We start from the raw sequence: 18,024 nt of genomic DNA, 5'->3' as shown, positions 1-18,024 counted from the left end.
ATGCGTGGAGATCGGAGTTTATCACTCCACCCTCAGTTCCAGATACTACACCACTTGAAGAAGAGTATCTTGGTCCTTTACCTCAGCAGATGACGCCAAATGTACCTCAATCACCAGCACATGTACCATCTCCTCCACACTCCCCTCCTCCTCTGGTTGTCGAAGACTCTCCTCCACCAGTACAAAACGCGGCTCCTGTTCATCCTATGGTCACTAGAGGAAAGGATGGTATCAGGAAACCCAACCCGCGTTACGTACTAATGAGTGTCAAGAACGGTTATCCTGAGCCGAAGTCAGTGGTTGCGGCTCTGAAAGATCCAAAATGGACAGCTTCCATGGGAAAAGAAATTAATAACATGGAAGTCACTCATACATGGGACCTAGTCCCTCCTGAAGAGAACGCTGCACCGATAAGCTGTGGATGGGTTTTTAAGTCTCAATTTAACGCTGATGGTAGCTTGAAGAACCGCAAGTCGCGTCTGGTGGCAAGAGGAAACCAACAAGAAGAGGGTGTTGATTTTGTTGAGACCTATAGCCCCGTTGTTCGCACTGCAACAATACGCTCTGTTCTTCATATTGCCTCCGTCAAAGGTTGGAACATCCGTCAGTTAGATGTTGAAAGTGCCTATCTCCACGGGGATCTCAAAGAGACAGTCTACATGAAGCTACCCCCGGGATTTGAAGACAAGACTCGACCACATTACGTCTATAAGCTTCGTAAATCAATATATGGTCCGCGACAGTCACCACGAGCTTGGTTCGACAAGTTTAGTACATTCTTGCTCGAGTTTGGCTTCAAATGTACACATGGTGACCCTTCTCTGTTCGTCTATCTTCATGGCAGAGATGTTATCTACTTGCTTTTGTACGTCGACGATATGCTACTGACGGGGAACAATGAAGAATTGATCAAAAGGCTGATGATTACCCTTAACGGAACTTTCCGCATGAAAGATATGGGTCCAGTCCATTACTTCCTTGGCATTCAAGTCCAGAATTATTCAGAGGGTCTGTTCTTATGCCAAGAGAAGTACACTCAGGATCTACTTGAAACAGCTGGCATGGCGGGTTGTGATTCTACTTCTACTCCTCTGCCTCTTCAGCTTGATCGTGTTGTTGGTCAAGATAAACTGTTTGATGAACCTACTTACTTTCGGAGCCTCGCTGGTAAGCTTCAGTATCTGACACTAACGCGACCGGACAGTCAGTTTGCAGTTAACTACGTCTGTCAGAAGATGCATGCTCCGACAGTGGCAGATTTTCACAACCTTCGCCGCATACTGCGTTACTTAAAGGGCACGTCTCACCTAGGTCTTACGATAAATGCAAAGACAGGATTTCTACTCTATGGTTTCAGTGATAGCGACTGGGCAGGGTGTCGAGAGACTCGACGATCAACTGGAGGAATGTGCACCTTCCTCGGTTCCAATATCATCTCCTGGTCAGCAAAACGCCATCCTACGGTCTCACGATCGTCCACAGAAGCTGAGTACCGTACTCTCTCGATTACTGCAACTGAGTTAAAGTGGTTGGCATCTCTCCTCGGTGAAATGGGTATTTCGCTTCCGGACACTCCTCAGCTATTCTGTGATAATTTGTCTGCAGTCTACCTAACTGCGAACCCAGCTCTTCACACTCGTTCAAAACACTTTGACACAGATTTTCATTATGTTCGCGAACGAGTGGCGTTAGGTGCTTTGGTTGTGAATCAGATTCCAGCGGCTCAACAACTGGCTGATATCTTCACTAAGTCCCTTGCGCAACAGCCCTTCTGTAGACTGAGGGACAAACTTGGTGTTGTGGCAGCTCCCACCACAAGTTTGCGGGGGTGTCTAAGTCCGAACACTTCAGAGGCCTTGGCAGAAGCTAAAGCCCACACATTGGTGTCTAAGCCCGTTCAACCAACAGCTCTGCTATGCAACGGTAACAGAGGACCAAAGCAGATGACGCCAAACTACGGTCTCCGTACGGCTGCTCCAGCTCACGTCACACAGCTGTGTAACAGATTTGATTCCTTAAAGCTATGTGCTGTCACATGCTGAGCTGTTCCCTAGTTGGTCTCTCAGCTTTACTATATATTCAGATGTTATGTAACCATTGTAATCAAGCAAGAAACTTTGAATAAAACGTTATCTTCTTCATCTCTACCCTAAGCTTCTCTTAGCTTACAAAAGCATGTTGCATCACATTGGTTGGGATGGACCGTTTGATAATGCCACTGCACATAGCTGGGTACTACTCTACTCTACTCTGTTTTTTTTTTTAACACTACACTACTCTATTCTTGTTCTTCTTTCAAGTTTTAAATTTTACCATTTCAAAATTAACGAGTCACATTATAAGAAAACAGCATTTGGACGATGGACGAGTTCAAGTGCTCTTAAGGACTAGAATCAACTCCAGGATTAAGAGAATACGATTCCTCCATAAAATGTCAATCATAATATGGTGGCCGGTCAAGAGATTTACCAAAACCCATGAGAAAACCAGCTTCGGAGAAAGGCTCTCCGACCAGAGAGAAATCCGACAAGACCAAAACAAAGGCACTTCATCATCGTCTAGGAGAACAAATGAGGCTACATTTGAACAAGGAAACGAAGAAGATTCTTCTGTGTCTCAACGCAGTGTTGGATTATCATTACCAGAGAAAAAAAAAAAAGAAATCTAAAGAAGGTCATGCCAACAGAGGATCTAAAACTGATAAAATGTCTGATGATACTGGTTCCGTTACATAAATGTCTGAAGACAAAAGATCGAGACTTTTGATTTTGTAATAGTAAAAGATAAATTCATTACGCCGTAGACTAATAATTACATCCAAAAAACTAAAACTTTACCCCCTAATTAAAACTTTTTCTCTAACCTATTCTCTGTTCCTTCTCCCTCTCTCTTTTCACTGTTTCATCAAAATGTAAAGAACCATAAAAACCGCTGGGAAGCAAACCGACGCCAAAGCCCTTACCGCCGACGAAGAGAGAACTTCCCCGGCTAGAGGAGGAACTGACTCTTTAACCAAAAGGAGATACGGGTTCCCGCTCAGTTTAAGCTTCTTCCCAACTCTATCTCTGAAACCATCTGAGAACGGAGCTTGACCCGTGAGATTGTTGTTCTCAAGGTTGATCTCACGAGCAGAGTCCAAAAGACCAAACTCTATAGGAATTGAACCCTCGAGGTTGTTGTTGTCAAGCGCAAGATACCAAAGGCTTTTGAGACTCGACCCCATCGAAGCTGGAATGTTCCCATGTAGACCCATCCTCGAAAACCCAATTCCGGAAATACCCTCGAGGTTCCTCCAAATCTCAGGGATGCGTCCTCCGAGGAGGTTACCGCTCAGGTAAACCTCTTTAAGACTCGGCATCTCGGCTAGAAACAGAGGAACGCCGTAGTTCCCGAAACGGTTGTAGCTCAAATCCAAAAACTCGAGCTTTTTCAACTTTCCGACTCCGGGAGGGATCTCGCCGGAGAAGGCGTTGTAGCTGAGGTCCAGCTTGAGAAGCTCGGTTAAGTCTCCGATGGAGTCAGGGGCGTTTCCGGTGAGAGAGTTATGGCTAAAGTCGAGGACTTTGAGATTCTTCAGACGTGACGTCGCCGGAAAGCCTCCGGTTAAGCTGTTTCTAGAGAGGGTGATCTCTTCTAGACTGACTAAACCGGAGATTCGGTTTGGAATCGAACCGTGAAAGCCGTTTCCGGTTAACACTAGTCTTCTTAGTTTGGTGAAGTTACCGATCAAGACGCCGACGTCGCCGGAAAGAGAGGGGTTTTCGATGAAGACGAGCTCTTCGAGAACCGAGCCGAACTCCTCCGGGATGGTTTCCGGCAAGGAGGCGGGAGCTCCGGTGAAGCATTTGTAGAAGAAGAGCTTGCGGAGGTGTTTGAAAGAAGTGAAGAGGAGAGGGTCGAGAGTGGAGTTGGAAGAGCAAGGAGGGTTCTGCGTGTAGTCCGAGACGTAGCCCAAGTGGAGCTCGGTGACGTGGAGAGAGGTTGATGAGGAAGCGTCGGGGTAGTCGCATACGACGCCGTCTGATGGGGAGGCGCAGAGGTCGTCTGGGAAGGTGGTTCGCCACGGGATGGAGGGGTTGACGGAGTTGAGGACTCGGTAGACGGCTTCTTGTTCCGATGGGGGGAGTTGAGGCGGCGCGTAGTCGTTGTTTTCTTGGCAGACGGTGGACGGAGCAGTGAAGAGGAAGAAGAGAAAGAGGTGAAGATGAGAAGTCGCCATGAAAGCAGAGAGAAAGAAAGCTTTTTGGGGGGGGGGGGGTTTGCAGCTTTTTTTCTTGTTTGGATTTGGGTTTGTTGCTAACGAGCGATACGTAGCTTTTTATGGATGGGTTCATGCTTCCTTAAAGTCTATTTGAGTGAATTGACGTAATCACCCCTAGTTTAAAACCTTGTGATGGTAAATTAAATGTTTAGCTTTTTACTCCTATGATAAATTTTAAGAGAGTTCACACAGTGGAGTTTACTTTTCGTTGCTTAGAAAAGGAACATGAGCATTTTTACCTGTATACTTAATTTCTTCTATTTATATTCCTGTTTGTTTTAGTTAATTTGAGTATTTCTTTAAGAGATTTGTTGTTTAAACAATGGACAACGGGAAGGGTAGGATAGTAATTAGAGAGTGAAGGGTACAAGCTTCACGTTCCGTAGGTAAAAAACGTAAAAAGTGAAGAGAAAAAGCATGAGCTGAGGTTGTCGGGACCATACCGGACGAAAACTTCAGAGAGAAACGACACCGTTTCGATTTTTAGGCACAGTCACCAAAACCATCCTACATAGATAGATAGTCCTTTTTTTTTTTTTTTTTTTAACTCAACTTCAACTTGTCATTAACCAACCAAAGGGAATACATGATTTTCACCACAATAGTGATTCAACCACACTTACAACTGAGTAATCTAGTATCACCTAGAATCACTTCATTGGATCCTATGCTACCCGATGTAAATCTCAGTTGTATTTTCACCCCACTGAGAACATACTGCCCTTACGACTCAAGGAAAGCAGTCTCTTAGACCCCTACATTAGACCATACGAGACGACAACACTGAGAGCTCGAAGATGACAGACTATACAACCAGTTCCTTGAAACAGCCCGTTGCATTAAGCTCCGAATGATTGGAGTGACAAAACCGGCCTAATGCTTCTTCGCCTTGCGACGCTACACTGATGAACAATCCACACCTCCGAGATCAAATGTCCGCTCCTTAGCCAAAAGACGAGATAAACCCGTACTGAAAAGTCGGACCTTGACGACCGCAACGTAACCGGAACAGCAAGCACAGTTTCCAATGGTGTGAAACTCCACCGTCGACCCCGACACTTACATCGTCGCGACGCTGGGATATGGAGAGCCACCGCGTACCTGCTGCAGGTTTCACCCCTCCGGTAGACTCCTCCGATGAGGCTAAAACCCACGACGCGCTGTCCACGAAAACCGGGGACCAGACCATTTTCTACGGACCGACGCACCACTCCTCCGTTTGCCACACCGCCACTCCAGACGATAGATCCAAGGTGGAGGAGGTCTCCCACTGAGTCACGCGCCGCCGCCGTGAAGAGAGCACCGGAGATCTAGAAAAGGGAAAATTGATCCGGTGACTCACCTCAGCCCTAAAAGTCGACCTCCTTCGCTTCAGCCTCTCTAAGACTCACCGCTCCTCCAAGATCGCCGCAAGTTGATCCCTTTGACCGTTTAAGTCTCCGGAAATCCCCGACGAACCAGAGCAGCAAGTATTTCGCCTTAAGAAAAAGACTAAAGGAAGAAGGCAAAAAAGAAAAGAGGAGAAGGGTTAAAGAGGAGTCCTCCGGTACCGGGCAAGGAGCCGGACCGGAGACGGGAGATCTGAAGCTTTGGTTTTTTTAGAGATGGAAGAGAGCGAAAGGAGAGATGTGATGATAGATAGTCCTTTTGTTTGCTTCATCCAATAATTTCAAAGATGCCTTTTATTTTCTAAAATCATGTAGTTAACTTTGTGAGAAATGTAAATCACATAGTTACCATTTCACTAATTTATTCATCCTTTAAATATAAATCAGATATCACTTCTATTTTTGTATTTGAAAGAAAAAACTAAAAGGATGGAAAAATGGATCAAAAGCTGCATAAATATCTTCTTCTTTTTTTTTGATAAAAAAATATCTCCTTTTTTTGATTAAAAAAAAATATCTCCTTTTTTTGCCAAATTAGCTGCATAAAATATCATTTGCTTAGAATCGAAATTTTCTCTTATCAAAATATTACTTGGTTAAAAAAATATTACTTGGTTATTCCATTAAAACCTAAAATATAAACTTTTTTTTGTTGCTAAAATTAAAATATAAACTTGTATAAGTAGATTTATAACAATGTTGAAAAGAAATCTTTAAAAAGGAAGACAAAAGCTGAAATTAAGTAACAGAGACAGAGAGGGGTAAACGGCGGAGCAATAGACAAAGACGCGCCTTAGCCGCCGAATGGGAACAGTGTTATGTATCGTACGAGAAAGCGACGGCTAAAGGAATCGCACCCCGGTATAGTGGTGAAACGTGACAGCCTCTAATCGGAAAGGGGCACGGTCTCGCGCATGCCGTTTCTATTTCCGGTTCCTACCTTCCACTGTCCCCACTGTGCCAGAGAGTTTCAGACCGGTCCATTTCATTTTTTTATTGTTTCTTTTCTTTATTAGCTGTCGCTATTAAATTTCTTTGTACGAAACAAATGTACCATGCATATTGTATAATGTGTTGTGTTTTTAGTCCTCTTTTTTTTCTTCTTGAAAAACCAATGATATCAAATTAATTACAAATGATTTGTTAGAACACCCCAATTGGTTTAGATCCATACATAAATATCTAAACTATAAATTATTTGTATTTTAATAAAGTATAATATTCAGTTAAAATTTAATTTGTTAAAAACACCAGAACCAGTTACACATCAACACATGTAGATATAGGTATCTCAAAGCATGAGTGCAGAGATATTGTCTACCTTCTCTCACCTATTTTTCTAATTTTTTTCCATTTCTTAAATTGTTGAGATACTCTACCACAACTTTCAATGGAGCTGCTCTTAGTCTTGGAAATTATTTTGTGAATCAAAATATTTAATTTTGCGTCTTTTATCAATTCTATGCACATATTTAAAAGATAAAGCTATCAATGTTATTAGACAAATGAAAAGCAGTAAATATAAAATCTGTTGACAAAAGTAACTCATAATTGGTCATCTGATCATCGTTTACGAATGCAAAAGTAGAATATAATACTACTGTTGGCTCTGGGCCTAACTTTACTATGGGCTTTGATTGGAGAGAGTGAGAGAGTGTATTGATAGCCTTAAGATCTTTTATGGGATATTAAGTATTTAAGGCCTGACTATAAATTTGCGTCGGCCTCTTTCGGCTCATTGACATTACTCATTTCTACAGTATAATTTATTGTTTGGGACCAAATTAACAAGTGCTCTAAAAAGACAAAATTAATTAAAAAAATCATTAAATTTTAGAAAATATTACTAATATATGCGGTATACTTTAGATAGAAACTTTATTCACTTATTTAAGAATAGTGTTTAGTTTTAAAATGTTACAAACAGATAAATGTCCTACAGAATTAGAGAATTTCTCAAAATATATTCAAAATAAAAAGAAATCTTAATGTTAATAGAAGACCAACAAATCACTTATGATGTGTGTTTATATGGTCCATGATTCATCATTTTTGGTGACCCACAGTTAAATACAAAGAAATATGGAAATGAATTCGAATAATTAATGAAAACCCAAACAATGGGACCTGTAAAAGACATTTTCAACACTAAAAGAAAAAGAAATAAAGGAAGAAAAAATAGAAAAGGCAATAAATGAGTTGAGCAAACACATCTGCTCACACATCTCCTGTTCCAGCCCAAACCGTGGAAAATTCCATCTGCTACCTGCACCATATCATCCCCTCTTCACGCCGTCTAAATTTCAATTTAAAAAAAAAGAAAGATTAATATTTGGGTATTAGTGCAGAAAGAAGAAACAAAGAGGCAGAAACTCACTCACAACAACGCAGAAAGCGACAAAGGTAAAAGTCGGAGAGAAAGTAAAAGGCTCAGAATAAGAAGAAGAAAAGATCAGATTTTTATTTTTTTTTAATTTCTATTTTTGTTTGTTTCTTTTTCTTTTTGGCTTTTCAATTGCTTCTCTTGACTGTTTCGAATCGGAATAAGTCCGGAAGAATTTCGAGGCGGCCATGGCTTTCGTCATCCTTATTTCCTCTTCTCCTTTCCCGGAAAATCAAAGGTGTCTTCTTTTTCTCTCCCTCTCCCTTTTGTTTCTTGATCGTCTTCAATTGAGTATTGCGATTCGATCTGTTTTAGGGTTTCATTCTCATTTTCGTTCTAAAGTTTCGAACTTTCTATACTTAGCTCTGAGTTCGAATCCCAAAGTCATCGACTTTTTGTTCTTTTATCGAAACTAGTTCTCGGCGTTACTTCTTATGAATTGGATCATAACATCTTGAAATTATCAAATCTTTCTTTTTGTATATCATATCGCACAAAAATGTTGATTATGTGTTCTTAATTATGCGTGTTTGAAGATCATCCAACTCTGTGAGAAGCTATGAGGAACAGCGAGACTAGGCTTCTTGAGAAGCTGCGTTTACATAGAGTAAGACAACGTTTAAGGAAGATCAGAATGAAGTGTTTGTGTTCTGGTGAACAAATGAGACTCATTGAGGAAGAAGACAAGCGGTCCGAGCTTGGTGTAGGCAATGTGAGCTCAGCTTTATCAGCTGCTGAGAGCGAGAACGCCAAGAAGCTAGATAACGGGAACATCGAAGAAGCGGAGTTGTCTCTGCGTGAGACAAGCTCTTTGAACTACGAGGTTCGGTTTTCTTCATCACCACCCGCCATCTAGGATAAATAAAAAAGATGTATCATTGTGTTGTTGTTGTTGTTGTTGTTGTTTCAGGAGGCGAGGGCACTTTTGGGAAGAATTGAGTATCAGAAAGGGAACATAGAGGCGGCATTGAGAGTCTTTGAAGGGATTGATATCAATGGGATCACAATAAAGATGAAAACAGCTTTAACCGCTAGAGATGAAAAAAAACATAGAAGACGATCCAAAGGCAGCTTTGTGGCTCCTCCTCAGCCTCCCATGTCTAAACACGCTGTTAGTTTACTCTTCGAAGCTATCTTCCTCAAAGCGAAGTCTCTCCAGCGTCTTGGAAGGTTCCAAGGTAAGTAACAACAAGTCACAATCTTTATCTTTTGATTCTGTATTAACAACTGTATTCTTCTTGCAGAAGCTGCGCAGTCTTGCAGAGTTATTCTCGATATAATCGAGGCTTCTGTATCGGAAGGGGCCTCAGAGAATGTGACTGGCGACATCAAGTTGCAGGAGACGCTAACCAAAGCTGTTGAGCTGCTTCCTCAGCTGTGGAAGCTTGCTGATTCGCCGCGTGATGCTATTTTATCTTATAGAAGAGCGCTTCTAAATCACTGGAAGCTCGATCCTGAAACCACAGCGAGGATACAGAAAGAGTACGCTGTGTTTCTTCTCTACTCCGGCGAAGAAGCTGTGCCGCCTAACCTCCGTTCTCAGACAGAAGGCTCTTTCATTCCGAGGAACAATGTTGAAGAAGCTATTCTCCTTCTCATGTTACTCCTCAGGAAAGTTAACCAGAAAAGAATCTCGTGGGATGCATCAATCTTGGACCATCTCACGTTCGCTCTCACAATGGCTGGCGACTTAACCGCTCTTGCTAAGCAGCTAGAAGAGCTTAGCCCCGAGATTTTGGACCAGAGGGAGCTTTATCATACGTTGTCTTTATGTTACCACGGCGCAGGAGAAGGTCTTGTTGCTCTCGGTTTACTTAGGAAGCTATTTTCAGAAAAGGAGGATCCAAACAGGATATCAGGTCTGCTGATGGCTTCCAAGATATGCGGCGAGAGACCTTCTCTCGCTGAGGAAGGTTTAGACTATGCTCGGAGAGCGATAGGAAGCTTGGGGAACGAATGCGTTCAGCTAGACGGTGCGGCTCGTCTAGTTTTAGGCATTGCACTCACTGAAAGCTCGAGGAAAACGTCTACCGAGGCCGAGCGTGTAGCTAGGCAATCCGAAGGGATGCAGGCGTTAGCCTCTGCGGATATGACAGACCCGAGAGTCCTGCACCGTCTCGCGTTAGAGAACGCAGAGCAGAGGAAGCTTGATTCCGCGTTGGTATACGCTAAACAGGCGTTGAGGCTTGGAGCGGAGTCTGATCTTGAAGCGTGGTTGCTTCTTGCTCGTGTTTTATCTGCGCAGAAGAGGTTTTCAGACGCTGAGACCATAGTGGATGCAGCGCTTAACGAGACGGGGAAGTGGGAGCAGGGGAAGCTGCTGCGTTTGAAGGCGAAGCTTCGTTTGGCTAGAGGAGAAGTGAAGGAAGGGATCAAGAGTTACACGGAAGTTCTCGCTCTCCTTCAGGTTCAGAGCAAAAGCTTAAACTCTTCAAAGAAGATGCCAAAGGGATATGTAGAGGAATTGAGGAGTCTGGAGCTTGGGACGTGGCATGATCTGGCTCATATCTATATAGACCTCTCGCAGTGGCGTGACGCAGAGACTTGTCTCTCGAGGTCAAGACTCATTGCGCCTTACTCTCCTGTTCGATACCACACTGAAGGTAATTGATTGCCTTCTTCATTTCTTACCTGTTGAAACATTCAGGGCCTTGATGTTCATTAGCTACCTCTATTGGCAGGTGTACTGTACCAGAGACAGGGACAATTAGAAGAAGCGATGGAGGCGTTCACCACTGCTCTAGACATCGATCCCATGCACGTCCCGAGCCTAATATCAAAGGCTGAGATTCTTTTGGAGCTTGGGAACCGATCAAGCGTAGCGGTTGTGAGAAGCTTTTTGATGGAGGCTCTTAGGATTGATAGGATGAACCACTCGGCTTGGTACAATCTTGGGAAGATGTTCAAAGCTGAAGGATCTGTCTCGTCGAAGCGAGAAGCTGTTGAGTGTTTTCAAGCTGCTGTTGCATTGGAGGAAACAATGCCAGTGGAGCCATTCAGATGATTCTTTTACGTTTTTTTTGGTTTTGGTTTATGATTTCTCCTTTTTCCTATTTTTTTTTTGTGTTTGTTTTTGATATATAGATGGATATATATATGATATAAAGATGTATGTGTGAGTATCTGATTTGATGTGAAGTTTATATACATTCTGTAACACATAGTTGAAAAGAAACTGAATAGGTTGTGGTCACTTGTCATTGTAAGCCAGATATAAGTTTAATATTCTGAAAATATTGAGACAGAATCTGTATCTGTAAACTAATGATGAGTTAAGATTACATTCGAATGATGATGAAGATTCTCCCAAACGAACTCTTATTTGTTTTTGGTTTCTTCTTTGAGGATCTGTTGTTTAGAGAGTCTTCCATCAGAAAAATAGCTAAACAGTAGAGAGAGAAGTCTTCAAGTCTCCCACTCTGTTAAACTCTCAGTTATCGGTTTTGGGGCGCTTTGGCTGTGGGGATTCTGGCTCTTTGCATTTACCGGTTCCTTCGGGTGTGAGCTCCTTCGAATCAGTGACTTTCTTGTCTTCTTGTTCGGATTTGGATGGTGAATCTGATGTTGAGGCTGTGCCTTTGCCGAGACCAGAGTTTTGTTTCTCGAACATCATTTGCAGGTACTTGCCTTGCTCTTCTATTCGGAGTTGCAGGTTTCTTTGAATCTGCAGTAACAAGAAAAGAAAAACATTTTGATCCAAACTCATAATCTTTAGAATCATTTTTCACCTTTGCAACACTATTTGCAGCTTCATAAATCCAAAAAAGCTCACACACTGGCATAAAAGCCAAAGCTATAGGCAATGCCTTTATGAATGTAGATAAAGAAAGATATACCTCGAGCTGTTCATGGAGTTGCTTCTGTACTTCCATCTGAAGTCGCAGAGCCTCAGTGATACACATCCCGCTGTAGCATATAAATAATCACCAAAGAAACTGTTAGAGACTTCATACTGTGTAGCTATTGTAATGTTACAAGACAGAGAAAACCTTTACCCTTTCAAGTCAAGAGATGTTATATGTTCAAGTGGTGTCAACTTCTTCTCAGACGAACCTGTAAGACTCAAAATAAATTATATTTTGAACAGAACTGTATGGAATTCTCAGGAATAAACATCAAGGGGATAAAGATAGGGAAGACTATACCAGTTTCTGATGGTTCTGGCCTATATCTAGCCGTCCTATATTTCTGCGGTTCATTAAGACAAAACACTATATTTTATCAGAAGACATAGAATGAAACAGATACCGGAAAGAAAAGATCAAATAAGAACCTGCAGATGGCTTTTGACATGATATATAGTTAAGCCTTCAACTTTCATTTTCTTAAGCACACCTTTAGGAGTAGCTCCTGCATTAAATAGGAACAATATGAGTTTAACCATAAGACACACAAAGTTTATGGAAAGCAAAGGAGAGATAAAAGCTCACTTTCACTGCCACCAAGACTGTTGACAGCTTCAACAAAAGCCTCGTGAAGCTCTGGCGTCCAACGCATACGTGCCTTGCCATTTCCGTTATTACTGTTTGAAGACGTTGTGCTGACAGGTCGCAACTCCACAGACACAGAAGGAGAAGGCTGCTGCTGCTGAACAATCTGCGGTTGCTGCGGTGGAACTTGCAGAGTTTTCTGGTCCTAAAACAGGTGTTCAGTTCTAAGAAACACGGAATCAAAAGAGGATAATGATGTATAGACTTGGAACAAACCTTTGAGTCTGAATTGGAGCTTGTCTCAAGTAAGAGATCATTCCAGCTAGTAGATAGCAAAGGATCTTCATCGGTGATCAAGTGGTCAGCCCACTCATGCCAATCATTCCGTTTCTGAATATCATCAAACGCCGCGCCAATGCCACCACCGTCCTCAATCTGGCTGGCCGGGTGGTGGTTTTCAGGAAAATCAAGAAACCCTCCATGCAGTGAATCACTGCACCAAGAACTATCGTCCCTCGACGCAGCAGCAGCAGCAGCGGCATTACTGCTGCTACCTGCGTAGTGCTTCTCCATAGAAGAGTAATGGAGATTGGTAGAGAAGCCAGAGGATGAGGAAGAGCATATATGTCCAACAGCTCCACCGTTACTTGAGGCCAACAAATGGTAGTTTTGTCCTCCTAACGGCTTAGACATGAACTGAGTGTTGTTGTTGTTGTTCTCTGATCTCATGAAAGCAACTTCTGCTGCTGCTGCTGAAGAAGGGTTTGGTGTAGATGGAATTGAAGAAGTGCGAGTTAGGTTACTTAGCTCCCTGGAACCTGATCTCTGAACCGGACGAGCTTCCATTGTTTTGTTCTGACCTAAATGAATTTAAGTTGGCAGAATCTGTAAAGACAAAAACAAAAACAAAACTTAGTTGTAATAAAATAAACACAAAGCATCAGAGAATCATCTACAAAGGAGAGCAATAACAACACCATTATCCAACCAAACATCAAATTCGCTGGAAAATAAACACCAAATCGAATCCGAATCAACCAATCATAAACGTGGTGCAAAGATATCTGCAATTTATGCTCGAAAAGATATGAATCGAAAATTCTCACCTAGCAGTTCATTGAAAAGGTAGGAGACGTGCGAAATCGAATCGAATCTACTAAACGATTAAAATTAATCGGAGAAGTCGTCTTGTTGTTTTGTATGTTGACGGTGATTTTTATTTTCCGGCTGTTTTTTTTTAATTTTTTCGTCCAAGGATGTGGTGGTGGTGGTGGTGGCTCTGTTTCTTAAACAAAAGGGGATCATCCGTCGTTCACTTACGCGCTGTGTAATAACGCGTGAGGTTACTTTCTTGTCGGAATCCACTATAATTCTTACGTGGACGCTGTTTATTGGATAGTTGGAAATCATTTTAATTAGGCTTTTGTCTTTTTCGTTTAAAAATAAAAGATCTTGTTTTCTGATATGTTTGTTGGTCTGAAGGCTTCGAAGGCCCAGAGGGTTTTCTATTGATTTTTTTGTGTGCAGAATCATAGAGAGATGTTAAAAGCCCTGACTTTTTTGTTGAAACTCAATCCTTGTTTTCTCATTTATTTCAAATTTAAATCAGAATGATCGAGAAATAATAACATTTTCAGAATTACTAGATTACAAATTCGATTATGAAGGTTGGAAAAATAAAAATTTCAAATGTTAAATTTCAAATTACAAACCAAACAAATAGGTTTGGTGCCTCTACTACTACAAAATATTTTCCTTGTTACAAGGTTACAAACAATTTTATTTTCTGTTGTACATGATTACAAACAATTAATATTTGCAAATAATTATTCCAAATTTTGCGTAAAAAATAAGAAGACAAGAATCACAAATATGTCAAAGTCAACACTCGGGCTCTTGCTTTTGAGATTCAACCCTCCACTGTACTGTTTTGTTGTATCCACAAATCGGCGTATCTTCCTGATTTCTTCAACAACACTTCGTGCGTCCCCTTCTCAACCACTTTCCCTTTCTCCATTACAATGATCTCATCGCACTGCATCGCAGTGGTCAGCCTGTGTGCAATGAAAACGCAAGTCCTGTTACTCGCCAACGACCTCAGCGTTTTCATTATCTCTGCCTCGGTTTTGTTGTCCAGCGCACTCGTCGCTTCGTCACACAACAGAATCGCAGGCGATTTCAGAAAGGCACGAGCTAGTGCCACTCTTTGTTTCTCTCCACCACTCAGCATCAGCCCTCTTTCTCCAACCGCTGTTTTATATTTCTCCGGGAAGTTCATGATCGTGTCGTGAATGGACGCACGCCTAGCTGCGTCGTAGACTTCTTCCTCTGTTGCTGAGAGGTTTCCATAGTGAATGTTGTGATATATAGTGTCATTGAATAGCACCTGCCATGCCAGTAGTGAACCAAACCTGGTTATGACCATATGCAAACTATAACCATATGTTACACATACTAACTATTAGGGACAATGTTCTACATTTGAAGTTAGAAAACATCATAAATAATAGTATCTAAAGAAAAAAAACAATCTAATTATTACCAATTAGTTTTGAGTTAAAAAAGTTCATCTAATAATATGGTATTAGAGTCAGATTCATATAATTAAATCATATCCATAATCATCTAACTCGAAAATTGGTCTATCGAATATTCTATATGGAGAGATGAACTGTTTTGATTTGAAGCCTATCTAACTTAATACTAATTACTTTGTTAACCTGTGAAATGGCAGCTTACAGTATCTTGAGGGACAACTCCAATGAATCTTCGAAGACTATCTAGCCTCACTCCCTTTATATCCTGACCATCAATCTTTACATTTCCAGAATCTGTATCAAAGAATCTGAATATCATTCTAAGAATCGTCGACTTCCCGCTTCCACTACTACCTACAACAGCCACACTCTTCCCTGCCGGTACCTCAAACGTAACCCCATCTAAGATCTTCCTCTCCGGCAGGTAACTAAAATGTACATCCTCAAACCGAATGCTCCCACCTTTCAGAGCAAGACTAGGAAGCTTTGCGTCTGCATCTCTATCTCCAATGTCAGATCTCTCCTCAAGCAACTGAAACAAAGACTTCATATCCACAAGACCCTGAACCGTTTCGCGGTAAACACCACCGAGAAAGTACAAAGGAAGAGACAGTTGGAAGAGAAGACCATTCACCATTACCAAATCACCAACCGTCATCTGACCGTTCATAATCCCCTGAGAACACAACACCATCGCCGTAGACAACGCCGTACTAAATATCAAACTCTGTCCGAAATCCAAAAACGCGAGGCTTTTCTGAGTCGTGGAGGCAGCATCCTCGTATCTCCCCAGCAACTCATCGTACTTCCTCGCTTCGTAGTCTTCGTTGTTGAAGTACTTAACAGTCTCGTAGTTTATAAGAGAATCAACGGCTCTCGTGCCAGCGTCATTATCAGCTTTATTCATAGCTTTTCTAAACTTGGTTCTGTACTGCGTCACAACCAACGTGAAAGCTATGTACGATCCAACGGAGAGACAAGTGACCAAACCAAAAACAGCTCCGTAGTTGTAAGCTAATATACCTGAGACCGATAATGCATTATTTGTAAAAAGGTTTTGTAATGAATAAACATATGATTTTGTATATTTCCAAAATAAAAACCATATTTCAACCAGTAAAAAAATAAAATAGAAAATCTTATTAATAAATTTTGCATTGAAACTCTAAAACTACATTTATTTTTAAATCAAAAATTTTTAGTACAACGACAATTAAATTGATACGGAGGGATTATATATACCTGAGACCATAGATATCTCCAAGATTGTCGGAACGACGTTGAAAACCATCGCAGAGAGGATCGTGTTAATCGCGCGGCTACCGCGGTCGATGACTCTGTTCAAGGCCCCTGTTTCTCGGTTCAGATGGTAGCGGAGGTCGAGGTCGTGTAGATGCGAGAGAACTTTTCTCGAGAGGGAGCGTATGGTGCGGAGAGAGACTTTGGAGAAGATGGCAGTGCGAAGCTCGTTGAAGGCGGAGGATCCGGTTCGGGCGATGCCGTAGCCGATGAGGACGGAGGAAGGGGTAGCGAAAGCGGCGAGGAGGTAAGGGTTTGTGGTAGCGAGGGATGATGAAGAGGAGGAGGAGGAGAGTGAATCTACGGCTAACTTGAAGAGGAAAGGCACTTGAACGTTCAAGAACTTGGCTCCGACGAGGCAGGCTAGTGCGGCGAGGACTCTGAGACGGAGCTCTGGGTTGTCTTTCATCCATAAGGAGCTGAAGATCGTGCGGAGGATCTTCTGAGACGACGTCGTATTGGTTTGGTTATTAGATTTAGAGACTGGATTTGGAGTTGAAGTTGAGAAGAACAGGACGCGCGCGTTGACTCTGGAACTAATCGGTGATGGAGATGGATCTGATAAAAAGGCATTGATTCTAATTGATGTTCGAGTTGAGTTACGTTTTGTGAAAGTGGTGAAGCTGTGATGATGATGATGATGATAATCAGAGCGAAGACGATAACAGAGTGAAGCGCGGGAGAGGAGAAGCCGACAGCTCCTCGACATCGCTTCTTGTCGGAATGTCCGAACGAATCACATAGACTTCTGGTCTCTCTGCATCCTTAACGCGATCTCTCTTGCGGGATCCAGCTTCATACCAGAGTAGCTCCAGAAGAAGAAGATGATGATATTAACTCGGAAATAACCGGTCCTGGTTTATATCCGTTTTGTTATTCAGAAATGAAATTAACTCGGAAATAACCGGAACCGGTTTGTCACGTGTCTTTAATGTAGAGAATCGGATACTTACGGTGGTGCACACCGTGGGGAATCACACTCGGAGGGTGGGACCCGCAAGGACAACTAACACTATCAAAAATTCAACCCTCCTGGTATTGCATTTAATTAATTGAACGGTTTATTTGGAAAGTAAAGAAGCAAGAGTCGGTTATGTCTTCCCTCCAGACGACAAGGGCTTTTATTCGGACACCACTAAAAATGGACAGCTAAACTCTCTCTTTTAATTATTTTAAATTACGTGATTATAGATTAGATTGCCACTTGATTATAAATTAAGAAATTTATATTTAGTGTGATATCTAGCTTTAAACCGGAACTCATCGCCACCGTCCGATTTGGTAAGATAGACCAGAGGACGTGGGCACGAGTCCCCCTCCTTCTGTTCACGTTGGTCCCACGTAGCCATCTTAGTATCGTTTTTCTAGCCGTCCGATTGAATCCCATGAAGCTGACATGTGAGCCCCCACTTTTTACCTATTTTACTATAGTTTTCGAGTTTGAGATAATTATGCAAAATCATTTTGGAACTTTGATTATATATAATATATTTGACAAAACTTTGATTATATATATTTTAGCTTTAATTAGTCCCACGGATGCAAGTATGCAACCGTTTTGATCATCAACTGTCTTTAATTATATCCAATCTATATAAGATTTTGGAGTCTATACCAACTAAAAAACATCTGATTTAGACCATGGATTATTCATCATATTTTCCATTGTTTTTCTATCACTTATATACATTGCAAATCATCAAGTTATTTTCTTATTGCATCGAAT

General features: G+C 41.8%; 4 protein-coding genes across 6 annotated transcripts; 1 reads left to right on the top strand and 3 right to left on the bottom strand.

The window, feature by feature from the left end:
- Nucleotides 1–2,688: 2,688 nt before the first annotated feature.
- Nucleotides 2,689–6,262, bottom strand: LOC103854343 (piriformospora indica-insensitive protein 2). The gene has a single exon (XM_009131288.3). It carries the CDS (start codon nucleotides 4,217–4,219, stop codon nucleotides 2,894–2,896), a length of 1,326 nt encoding a protein of 441 aa, XP_009129536.1. The 5' UTR covers nucleotides 4,220–6,262; the 3' UTR covers nucleotides 2,689–2,893.
- Nucleotides 6,263–7,521: 1,259 nt separating this feature from the next.
- LOC103854335 (protein NPGR2) lies at nucleotides 7,522–11,225 on the top strand. Of its 2 annotated transcripts, none has more exons than XM_033290212.1 (5): nucleotides 7,522–8,052; nucleotides 8,569–8,855; nucleotides 8,943–9,210; nucleotides 9,277–10,635; nucleotides 10,714–11,036. In XM_033290212.1, the coding sequence occupies exons 2-5, from the start codon at nucleotides 8,592–8,594 to the stop codon at nucleotides 11,034–11,036; spliced, it is 2,214 nt and encodes a 737-aa protein (XP_033146103.1). In that variant the 5' UTR covers nucleotides 7,522–8,052; nucleotides 8,569–8,591. The 2 variants fall into 2 exon arrangements, with proteins under 2 accessions (XP_033146103.1, XP_009129527.1); XM_009131279.3 differs by having other exon boundaries at nucleotides 7,532–8,270; nucleotides 10,714–11,225.
- A 1-nt stretch (nucleotide 11,226) lies between these two features.
- LOC103854324 (protein PHOSPHATE STARVATION RESPONSE 1) lies at nucleotides 11,227–13,877 on the bottom strand. 2 transcript variants are annotated; one of them, XM_009131269.2, is made up of 8 exons: nucleotides 13,569–13,877; nucleotides 12,739–13,347; nucleotides 12,463–12,667; nucleotides 12,306–12,382; nucleotides 12,178–12,220; nucleotides 12,028–12,085; nucleotides 11,869–11,938; nucleotides 11,227–11,696 (listed from the first exon to the last, which is right to left on the bottom strand). In XM_009131269.2, exons 2-8 carry the CDS (start codon nucleotides 13,306–13,308, stop codon nucleotides 11,463–11,465), a joined length of 1,257 nt encoding a protein of 418 aa, XP_009129517.1. In that variant the 5' UTR covers nucleotides 13,309–13,347; nucleotides 13,569–13,877; the 3' UTR covers nucleotides 11,227–11,462. The 2 variants fall into 2 exon arrangements, with proteins under 2 accessions (XP_009129517.1, XP_033146185.1); XM_033290294.1 differs by having other exon boundaries at nucleotides 12,463–12,661.
- Nucleotides 13,878–14,124: 247 nt separating this feature from the next.
- On the bottom strand, nucleotides 14,125–17,914 carry LOC103854311 (ABC transporter B family member 23, mitochondrial). The gene is made up of 3 exons (XM_009131250.3): nucleotides 16,242–17,914; nucleotides 15,202–16,022; nucleotides 14,125–14,848 (listed from the first exon to the last, which is right to left on the bottom strand). Exons 1-3 carry the CDS (start codon nucleotides 17,005–17,007, stop codon nucleotides 14,372–14,374), a joined length of 2,064 nt encoding a protein of 687 aa, XP_009129498.1. The 5' UTR covers nucleotides 17,008–17,914; the 3' UTR covers nucleotides 14,125–14,371.
- Between the last annotated feature and the right edge of the window lie 110 nt (nucleotides 17,915–18,024).

This window comes from Brassica rapa, chromosome A01, assembly GCF_000309985.2.
Source record: "Brassica rapa cultivar Chiifu-401-42 chromosome A01, CAAS_Brap_v3.01, whole genome shotgun sequence".
Lineage (NCBI taxonomy): Eukaryota > Viridiplantae > Streptophyta > Magnoliopsida > Brassicales > Brassicaceae > Brassica > Brassica rapa.
This window is presented reverse-complemented; position numbering and strand designations above follow the sequence as displayed.